Below are 11,188 nucleotides of genomic sequence, written 5' to 3' on the forward strand. Positions count from 1 at the left end.
GGTTATCGGTCCTTTCGAGGACCGGGCAGGTCCCAATTCACCTCGTCAAAAAAGACTCAAAAGGACCAGAGACGCTCAGATTCTTGGAGGTCTCAGTCACGCCCAAAAAGGGCAGCCGGAGGAACCGTTGCCAAGACGGCGTCCTCCTGACTTGAGGTCTCCGATTCCCACACCCGCGGTCGGTGGGAGGCTTTCCCACTTTGGCGACATCTGGCTGTCACACGTCAAAGACCGTTGGGTGAGGGATATTCTGTCTCACGGGTACAGGATAGAGTTCAGTTCTCGTCCGCCAACTCGTTTCTTCAGAACTTCTCCCCCACCAGACCGAGCCGATGCTCTGTTGCAGGCGGTGGCCGCTCTAAAAGCGGAAGGAGTGGTGACCTCCGTCCCTCTTCAGGAACAAGGTCACGGTTTTTACTCCAATCTGTTTGTGGTCCCAAAAAAGGACGGATCGTATCGGCCCGTCCTGGATCTAAAGTTGCTCAACAGACACGTAAAAGTCAGGAGGTTCCGGATGGAATCCCTACGCTCCGTCATAGCCTCAATGTCTCAAGGAGATTTTCTAGCATCAATAGATATCAAAGATGCGTATCTCCACGTGCCGATCGCACCAGAGCATCAGCGTTTCCTACGCTTCGTCATACACGACGAACACCTGCAGTTCGTAGCGTTACCTTTCGGTCTGGCAACAGCCCCCCGGGTCTTCACCAAGGTCATGGCAGCAGTAGTAGCTGTTCTGCACTCGCAGGGTCACTCGGTCATCCCGTATCTAGACGACCTGCTTATAAAGGCACCCTCTCAAGAGGCATGCCAACACAGTCTGAAGGTGGCACTAGACACTCTCCAGAGTTTCGGGTGGATTATCAACTTTCCAAAGTCTCATCTAACCCCGACCCAATCTCTGACTTATCTTGGCATGGAGTTTCATACTCTCTCAGCGATAGTGAAGCTTCCACTGGACAAGCAGTGCTCGCTACGGACTGGAGTGCAATCTCTCCTTCAGAGCCAGTCGCACTCACTGAGGCGCCTCATGCATTTCCTAGGAAAGATGGTAGCAGCAATGGAGGCAGTCCCGTTCGCGCAGTTTCATCTGCGCCCTCTACAATGGGACATTCTACGCCAATGGGACGGGAAATCGACGTCCCTCGACAGGACTGTCTCCCTCTCTCAGACTGCCAAGGACTCTCTGCGTTGGTGGCTTCTCCCCACCTCATTGTCACAGGGAAAGTCATTCCTTCCCCCGTCCTGGGCAGTGGTCACGACGGATGCGAGCCTATCAGGGTGGGGAGCGGTGTATCTCCACCACAGGGCTCAGGGGATGTGGACTCTGGAAGAGTCCACCCTGCAGATCAATGTTCTGGAAATCAGAGCAATCTATCTTGCCCTGCGAGCCTTCCAACAATGGCTGGAAGGCAAGCAGATTCGGATTCAGTCGGACAATTCCACGGCGGTGGCGTACATCAACCACCAAGGGGGAACACGCAGTCGCCAAGCTTTTCAAGAAGTCCATCGGATTTTGACGTGGGTGGAAAGCAGAGCGTCCACCATATCCGCAGTTCACATCCCAGGCGTGGAAAACTGGGAAGCAGACTTTCTCAGTCGCCAGGGCATGGACGCAGGAGAATGGTCCCTTCACCCGGACGTGTTTCAGCAGATCTGTTGCCGCTGGGGGACGCCGGACGTCGATCTGATGGCGTCACGACACAACAACAAGGTCCCAGTTTTCATGGCACGGTCTCACGATCACCGAGCACTGGCGGCAGACGCCTTGGTTCAGGATTGGTCGCAATTCCGACTCCCCTATGTGTTCCCACCTCTAGCATTGTTACCCAGAGTTCTCCGGAAAATCAGGTCCGACTGCCATCGAGCCATACTCGTCGCTCCAGATTGGCCAAGAAGGTCGTGGTACCCGGATCTGTGGCATCTCACGGTAGGCCAACCGTGGACACTACCAGACCGTCCAGATTTGCTGTCTCAAGGGCCGTTTTTCCATCTGAATTCTGCGGCCCTGAACCTGACTGTGTGGCCATTGAGTCCTGGATCCTAGCGGCCTCAGGTTTATCTCATGAAGTTGTTGCCACAATGAGACAGGCTAGAAAACCATCCTCAGCTAAGATCTATCACAGAACGTGGAAGATATTCTTAGCGTGGTGCGTGGCTCAAGGGGTTTCTCCCTGGCCATTTGCATTGCCAACTTTTCTTTCCTTCCTGCAGTCTGGGTTGGAAAAAGGTTTGTCGCTTAGCTCTCTTAAGGGTCAAGTCTCCGCGCTATCCGTATTCTTTCAGAAGCGCTTGGCACAGCTTTCTAAAGTACGCACGTTTCTCCAAGGAGTTTGTCATATTGTTCCTCCTTACAGACGGCCATTGGAACCCTGGGATCTGAACAAGGTTCTCATTGCTCTCCAGAAGCCGCCTTTCGAGCCTTTGAAAGAGGTTCCCCTTTCTCGGCTTTCACAAAAGGTAGTTTTTCTTGTGGCGGTCACGTCTCTTCAAAGAGTGTCCGAGCTAGCGGCGTTATCTTGCAAATCTCCCTTCCTGGTGTTTCACCAAGACAAGGTAGTACTGCGTCCAATTCCAGAGTTTTCTCCCAAGGTGGTTTCTTCCTTTCATCTCAATCAGGATATCACTTTACCATCTTTGTGTCCGCATCCAGTTCACCAATTTGAAAAGGGTTTACATCTGTTGGACCTGGTGAGAGCACTCAGGATTTACATTTCTCGCACGGCGTCTCTACGCCGTTCTGATGCGCTCTTTGTCCTAGTCGCTGGTCAGCATAAGGGATCGCAAGCTTCCAAATCCACCCTGGCGCGGTGGATCAAGGAACCAATTCTTCACACATACCGTTCTGCTGGGCTTCCGATTCCATCTGGACTGAAGGCCCATTCTACCAGAGCCGTGGGTGCGTCCTGGGCATTGCGGCATCAGGCTACGGCTCAGCAAGTGTGCCAGGCGGCTACCTGGTCGAGTCTGCACACGTTTACCAAACACTATCAAGTGCATACCTACGCTTCGGCAGATGCCAGCCTAGGTAGACAGGTCCTTCAGGCGGCGGTGGCCCACCTGTAGGAAGAGGCTGTCTGACAGCCCGTTCATGTGGTATCTTTTTACCCACCCAGGGACTGCTTTTGGACGTCCCACTGTCTGGGTCTCCCAATTAGGAGCGAAAAAGAAGAAGGGAATTTTGTTTACTTACCGTAAATTCCTTTTCTTCTAGCTCCAATTGGGAGACCCAGCACCCGCCCTATTTGTTCTTAGGGTTTCGTTTTTCGGGTGCACATGTTGTTCATGTTGTTTCTTAAGTTCTCCGATCATGTTATCGGATTGAATTTGTTTTTGAAACTGTTATTGGCTTTCCTCCTTCTTGCTTTGGTACTAAAACTGAGGAATCTGTACTCCTACGGGAGGGTGTATAGCCAGAAGGGGAGGGGCCTTACACTTTTAAGTGTAGTTCTTTGTGCGGCCTCCAGAGGGCAGTAGCTATACACCCACTGTCTGGGTCTCCCAATTGGAGCTAGAAGAAAAGGAATTTACGGTAAGTAAACAAAATTCCCTTCTTTTCTGCATGTTTATCTCACACGGGCTTTGAAATACTGGCTTGTGAAGAATGATCGGATCTCTTTCTTTGTGAGACCTGACACCTCTGCAATATGCTTTATTGTTGTGTCCACCGTATAAAGTTCCTTTGCAAAGTATATAAACACCAGGCCTATTTTTGGCATTATATGTAATGGGACATATACATTTTGCCTATAAATCAGAGCACTTTGATTTGTATTTACATGCAGTTTTCCTATCCACCATATGAAGGTTATCTCTCTTGCGTTTCTCAGTAAAAAGTTAAATTATTACTATACACAAATTATATGCAAGGAGATTTGTACATATACCCTTCATATGTTTGAACAAGTTCATCCCAGAATATAGGGGATGATATGTGATGGTTTCAAGATATTAAATGGTACTATGAATGGAATTTGTTAAAATCATGCCTTCTTGATAGACCCTTCATTTTACACCTTTGTTCATATATTTTTTTACCATGTCCTTGTGTCTTTTGTGTACATGTTTTTTAATCATGTTAATAAAGATGGAATATTTTGCACTATAATATGGTCTTTTGAAGTGATTATGGGGATATATGCTGTATATAAGAGCCCACTGATGGTGGCCGCAGCTTATAGGCCCCAAATCTGGTGACAGGTTCCCTTTAATATGCAGTAGGTCCTCCTCACTTTGCAGCTATTTCTATTCTTCTGAGAAGACTTTCTACAGTATTTTGGAGATGTCTGTGAGTTTTTGACTATTCATCCAAAAGAGTGTTTGAACTCGGACTTTAAGGCTATGTGCCCACGGGACAATGTACCCGCGGACTTTGCTGCAGGTTTGTCCGCAGGTTTACCACAGTTGCTCCCTGGAATCCGCAGCTATCCATTGCTGCAGGATTCGAGCATTTTTGTTGCGGTAAACCTGCGGAACAAGTGTGGAAATATCTGCGGAAGTCCCGGCCTCTATCTCTTTAGTGGAAAGGCGGGACATCCGCAGATATTTCCGCATGAATAATTGCCATGCAGTTACGTGCAACTTATTCCGCAGCCGCACATACAGCACTCCCCAAATGCCATAGGATAACATGGGGAGTGTCTGTACTTGCGTAAACCTGCGGATTTATGTGGAAAATCCAGATAAATCCGTGGGTTTTCTGCGGCAAAATCCGCAGGTACGTTGTCCCATGGCCACATAGCCTAATGTTAGAATATATTTCACAATCTTAATATCCGAAAGGTGTTCTATGTGAGGACCAGAATCTGTGCGGGTAGTCATGTGTTGTCTATCGTTTCTTTGGGGGACACAGGATACCATGGGTGTATACTTGCTGCCACTAGGAGGCTGACACTATGCAATTAAAGTTAACCAATCCTCAGCAGGTTACACCGACCAGCTGGTACAAAGATGATCAGTTTTAGCTTCGTGTCAGTAGGAGGTGGACACGGATATACTTTCAGACCCTACCTACTATTGTCACACTGCTGGGTGTGGACCCACTGCCCACAGGTCCAGGCTTACCCTGGAGGGGCGAGACTAAGTAACTACCTAGTCTTCACTAGAGTCTGTGATGGTGAGGTTAGGCTTGTGCTAGAAGGTAGCCACCAGGTACCACTCCGGGGCAGTCCCAGTTTCTGCGGCAGCTGATCCCAGGGGTTCAGAAATGCAGGTTTGGATTCTGGGTAACTGATAGGAACAAACAGGACAGCTGACACGGGCAGGACAACTGGTACCTACTGGAACTCGGAAACAGAATTTTGCATGGCCGTTCAAATCAGGATGGTGGCTGCTTTGAAGGCAATTCCCTTCGCACCGTGTCATACCAGACTGCTGCAGCTCTTTCTTCTAGGTCGGTGGGACAGGACTGTCCCTTCCTTGGACCAAGAAATCTCAATTTCAAGTCAAACAATCCTTGTCTTGGTGGCTGACGTCCCTGCTCACATGTCAGGGACGGTCTTTTCTTCCAGTTAATTGGCAGGCTGTAACAATGGATGCCAGTCTCCTTGGCTGGAGAGCAGTCTCACAGTCCAGGTTCAGTGGAATAAATGAGTCGTCTGTATCCATCAACGTTCTTGAGATCAGAGCAATTCTTCTGTCCCTTGTTCATTGGCAGGACCTTCTCTTGGGCCTTCCCGTTCGCATTCAATCAGAACGCCACAGCCGAGGCGTACATCATTCATCAGGGAAGTACGCAAAGTCTGTCAGCCATGACAGAAGCTTCTTGAATTCTCTCCTGGGCAGAACCCAGAGCTCCAGCCATATCAGCAGTTCACATTCCTGGAGTTGGCAACTGGGCCGTGTGCTTTAAGTCGCGAGGGTCTAACCAAGGAGGAATGGTCTCCAAGCCTGGCTGTTTGATCAGATCTTTTTTTGCAGGAACTCCCCGGACGTCGATCTGAGGGCATCCATTCGTAACTACAAGGTTCCTCAGGTCACGTGTCCCATTCGCGGTCAATGTCAACTCGCTAGCGATCCTCTGCTCCCAGTTCTGCTACACTTATCTTTTCCCTCCCCTTTCCCCTACTAGGTTGCTGAAGTAAATCAAGGCAGAAGGCATTCTGGTCATCCTGATCAGCTCGAGAAAATGTAGAAACTTGGCATTCATATAGGTGGTATATAGTGACTTTATTGTAGACAAATTGTAGAACCATCTTGAGCACAGACGTTTCGGTCATGTAAGACCTTCATCAGTGTGCGTTGGCAGGGTCCTAAGGTGAGTATGGTAGTGTTGAGAACAGCGCTGTGTGGTATCCACCACTGTGAGACGTGGCGCCACTCTCCACTTATATATCAAAAAGACTGACCTGCACATCCAACAGGTGTGAACGGTGCCAACTGAAAACACATAACTGCATTTAATATTAGATCTTTTTCAGTCCATATATAGGAGGGGCTGCTGATAAGTCTTAAGGTAAGACAAGATAAAACTTTATTGGTCCCACAGTGAGGAAATTTGCACATTACTGCAGCTCAATACAGGAAAGGGTAAAAATAGAATTAAAAAAGATAAGTAATAAATATATAAGAATACATATTAACAATGGCTATGTATAGTTGAATTATCCATTTAAAAGATAACTTCACAATTTATTATACAATCTAACTGCAGTTGGAATGAAGGACCTACGAAAGCGCTCTGTCCTACAGCGCGGATGTAGAAGTCTCTGACTGAAGGAGCTATTCAGGCCCTCTACAGTTTCATGCAGAGGGTGGAGGGGGTTTTTCATGATAACTTTCAGCTTTGATAACATCCTCCTCTCACCCACCACAGCCACAGACTCCAGAAGACAAACCAGCACTGAGCTTGACCTCCGTACCAGTTTGTCAATCCTGTTTCTGTCCCTTTCAGTACATCCAACCCCCCCCCCCAACAGACCACTCCATAAAAAAGGCAGATGCTACCACCGTGTCATAGAATGTTCTAGACGAAGTCCTACAGACACCGAAGGACCTTAGCCTTCTCAATAGGTGGAGTCGACTCTGGCCCTTCTTATACAGGGCATCTGTATTCGCAGTCCAGTCCATCTTTTTATTGAGGTGGACACCCAGGTACTTGTAAGAGTCCACTGTCTCAACATCTTTTCCCTGGACGTTCACCGGTACTATAGGGGGTGACTTCCTCCCAAGGTCAATAACCATCTCCTTCGTCTTGTTGGTATTTACTTGGATAGCATTGGTCTCACACCAGCCAACAAAGTCACTGATGACTTTACCCAGAAAGAAACGAGATAGGATGATGAAATGTTTTATTCCACATACTCTCCACCGATGTCAACACACTTCTTACATTGGTATTCCAAGTTCTGTAAGCCTAGCAAAAAGGATTTCAGTTGTGCCTCAAACCAGGCATCCGTAGCAGCCATGGCATCAGAAATTATGTGAAATTTGGTACCCTTGAGGTGTTTCTTCAGGTTTAGAAACAGATGATAGTCAGAGGTAGCTAGATCTGGTGAATAAGTTGGGTAGTCAACCAGCTGGAAGCCCAGCTCTGCCAGTTTTGCCGTGTTCGCTTGTGCAGTGTGAGCAGAGGTGTTGTCTTACAGAACAAGATTCCTTTGGACAACTTGCCGTGACTTTTGGCCTAGAATTGGTCCAAAAGTTCAATGTAATACCTTGCATTGATGGTGGAACCCTTTTGAAGGTAGTCCACTAGCAGCACGCCCTCCTTATCCCAGAACACAGACACCATCACTTTAGTGGATGATTTTTGCACCTTGAACGTCTTTGGATGAGGAGAACCACAGTGCCTCCACTCTTTTGACTGCTCCTTGTTTTCAGGGTCATACAAATAAATCCAGGTCTCATCCATAGGGACCAGTCGATCCAGGAAGTTCTTATTAGTCCAGAAACACTGACAAACGGATTACGAAGTCTTCACTCGCATGCTTCTCTGATCTGTTAAACATTTGGGGACCCACTTTGCAGATAGTTTCCTCATGTCCAAATGTTCATGGATAATGACACAAACACGTTCACAAGAAATCCCCATGATGTCTGCTATTGTTTTAGCTGAAATTCGTTGATTCTCCAGTATGAGGTTGTGCGCAGCATCGACGATCTCCGAAACAATCACTACTCTCGATCGTCCAGGACGTTCCTCATCATTGGTGCTGAAGTGGCCCGTTTTATATTTGGCAACCTAGTTTTTATCTGTGGAATATGAAGGGCATTGATCCCCCAATGTCTGTGACATATCACCATGAATATCCTTTGCGGATTTTCCTTGCAGAAACAAGAGTTGTATCCCTCCTCTGCTCTCAGTTGCTGTGAATATCGCATTAGACTGCACCATTTTGTTTTCCCGCGTGCATAGAACACTTAGAAAAACTAAATCTATTGGAAAAACTTTGAATGAAATATACAAATTTAATGAAAAAAAAAATCAGGGTCCCCTGTATAGTTACCCATGGGATGTTTGCAAACCACAATGGAATTATAAAAACCGGAGGAAAAACAAGTGGGATATACGCGCGTTTCAGGTGTCAACCTGCACGCTTCATCAGACCAAGGTGGGTCTCCACTTTCTGGCTGAGCTCATGTGGTTCCTAAACTCCTTCCACTTTTCAGTAATGTCACTCACAGCTGATCGTGAAAGATTTACGACTGAAGGAGTGTTTACGACCTGAATTGTGATGGAGGCTCCTAATATCAGGACCACACTGGTATCACTGAGCTCTTCAGAATGAACCGTGCAGTCACAAATGTTAGTAAGGGCAGACGGTGTGACCAGGGGGTCTGTTTTATGACCTGTTGCAATGGTACTGAATGAAAGGAAACAGAATTTGATACTTTTGTCTATACAGTGTAGTAGTTTTCATTTAATAAAATGCTTTCTTCTTGGAAACCTTTAGTTTTTCCTACAGGTAAAAAAACAGTATGAAAACTTTTGAGTACAGTAACTGATAGTATATGTGTCCGAGGGTGTGGTTGCTTTGTAACCTTTGGATATGTAATATATGTATATACTGTTTTTGTTATTTCTGACCTTATGTAAATGTTCTTCTACTCATTAGCGATGCACAAATTTACGAAGAGCTCTTTAATTACGCCTGCCCCAAGTTCCTGTCACCGGTGGTCCCCAACTATGATAATGTTCACCCGAACTCTCACAAAGAACCATATCTTCAGCAACTTAAAGTCTTTCTTGATGAAGTCCAGCAGCAGGCACAACTGTCTACAATCCGCAGGTACGTCTCCATTCTGGTGCTGGTGTAAGATAATGACACTCGAGGCACATGCCCTCTACAGTATGCTGATTTAGCTGTATAAATCCTGGGGGTGCTGCTCATAATATCCAAGGAACCCATGTTGTATCACTGCATGACTATACGTAGGCATAATAAGATAAGTAGACATATAGAGAATATCTAATTTTATTTTATTTACAAAAGAGTCAGGAAGAACTAAATTACAAAATCCTTTATCCTAAGTTGTCCTGTAGACATGTCTATTGGAGCATGTTGGGGCGTAAAAATGTCCAGAGAGCTCAGAAAATGAGTCTGCACCATGTATCTAAAGCCAACGTTTAGACTTTTTTTTTTTTTTTTTTTTCTTTTTATTCCTAGTTTCCTGAAATTATACACCACAATGCCGGTTGCCAAGTTGGCAGGATTCTTGGATTTACCAGAACAGGAATTTCGCATCCAGCTTCTTGTTTTTAAGCATAAGATGAAGAACCTGGTGTGGACGAGTGGCATCTCTGCACTGGAGGGAGAGTTTCAGTCCGCATCAGAAGTGGATTTCTACATAGATAAGGTACAGTACTGAGCCCTGTGTCCTCCAACGTTTCACACATTTGGTAATGCAATGGATGATATTCAGGTGTTAGTTTTCTTTGTGTGGTTACATAGATTGAACAAAAGATCTAGGTCCATCTAGTTCCTCCACCAATTAGTTGTGTTCATGTATCATGTTTTTGATAAGTGATGAGTGAACTGTTTGGTTCTCTGTATTCGTTTACTGAGTATAAAGTTAATGAGGAACCTGAGCGTTTTCCGGAAGATTTTCCAGAAAAATAGGAGTTCCTCCTTGACTTCTATTATTCTCGGTAAATGAATACTGAGCACCCAGGCATCAAGATGCTCGTTAACAGTTTACTCATCACAAGTCACTGACCTTCCACAACTTGTCTTTATTCCATTCTCCTTTAGGACATGATTCACATTGCAGATACCAAAGTTGCCCGACGCTATGGAGACTTCTTTATACGACAGATTCACAAGTTTGAAGAGGTGAGGGGTTTTCTATACCCAAGGTCTAATGTCCTAGTAATCTAAAGGGGGTAAGCCGGCTCCGCTCATTTATGTATCTGGAGGTGAGTGGGGCCGGTGATCTCACATCTACAGATATCTTACAGCTTGTGTGTCTCGGTGGCAGATATTGTGCTCTGGTCTTTGCTTGTACACGCAAAGTGAACCAGACTTCTAATAATTCCAGAATTCTGCTGCCAGAACAGACATGCTGCTCGTACCAAAGACGTAGTGATGAGGAATGTAGCTTGTGAGCCCCAATGGGGACAGTGATATTCATGTGTAAAACGCTGTGAAATATAATGGCGATATTTAGGTGAGAAATATGAATAAAAATATATACATATGAGCTAATTTCATCTGTAAAGCTGCTTCTGGTCTCGATTATGTAACAGAAACTTCTTCTTCTGTTTTTACAGCTAAATAAAACCTTAAAGAAGATGAGCCAGAAGCCTTGAAAGCCATTCAAGTAGGCAAGATATTTATAAGGACTGAAAGACGACCTACATCTCCTAACACATTGCTGTCAATATAAAATGGACTCAAATGTTTTAATAAAAACTTTCACAACAAGTTTACAGTGTAAATGGCTTTATACGCGGTTCATGCAGCTTGTGGTTTGTGTGCGGGCATGCTGATGATGGATATATCTAATTTTGGCATCACATCGACCCTATTGCAAATATTTGGATATTTAATGTAGTAGTACTGAGAATTTAAGCAAGTGTCTTTCACCCTAAGGCCACATGCCCACGAGAGAAATTAACTCTGGATTTTGCTGCGGAAAACCCGCAGTTTTTCCAGATAAATCCGCAGGTTTACGCAAGTACAGACACTACTCATGTTATCCTATGGGATTTGGGGAGTGCTGTATCAATGCTGTGGTATTTGCGGCT

General features: G+C 45.8%; 1 protein-coding gene across 2 annotated transcripts in view; it reads left to right on the forward strand.

The window, feature by feature from the left end:
• EIF3L (eukaryotic translation initiation factor 3 subunit L) overlaps nt 1-10,865 on the forward strand; it is a 45,389-nt gene extending 34,524 nt beyond the window's left edge. For both annotated transcript variants that reach the window (XM_075321806.1, XM_075321805.1), the window contains exons 12-15: nt 9,057-9,230; nt 9,609-9,798; nt 10,194-10,274; nt 10,712-10,865. In XM_075321806.1, coding sequence (XP_075177921.1) covers nt 9,057-9,230; nt 9,609-9,798; nt 10,194-10,274; nt 10,712-10,750 — 484 coding nt within the window. In that variant the 3' untranslated portion in view covers nt 10,751-10,865. The remainder of the gene's footprint in view (nt 1-9,056; nt 9,231-9,608; nt 9,799-10,193; nt 10,275-10,711) is intronic.
• The last annotated feature ends 323 nt before the right edge of the window (nt 10,866-11,188 follow it).

The sequence above is a fragment of the Anomaloglossus baeobatrachus genome, chromosome 8 (assembly GCF_048569485.1).
Source record: "Anomaloglossus baeobatrachus isolate aAnoBae1 chromosome 8, aAnoBae1.hap1, whole genome shotgun sequence".
In the NCBI taxonomy this organism is placed as follows: Eukaryota; Metazoa; Chordata; class Amphibia; order Anura; family Aromobatidae; genus Anomaloglossus; species Anomaloglossus baeobatrachus.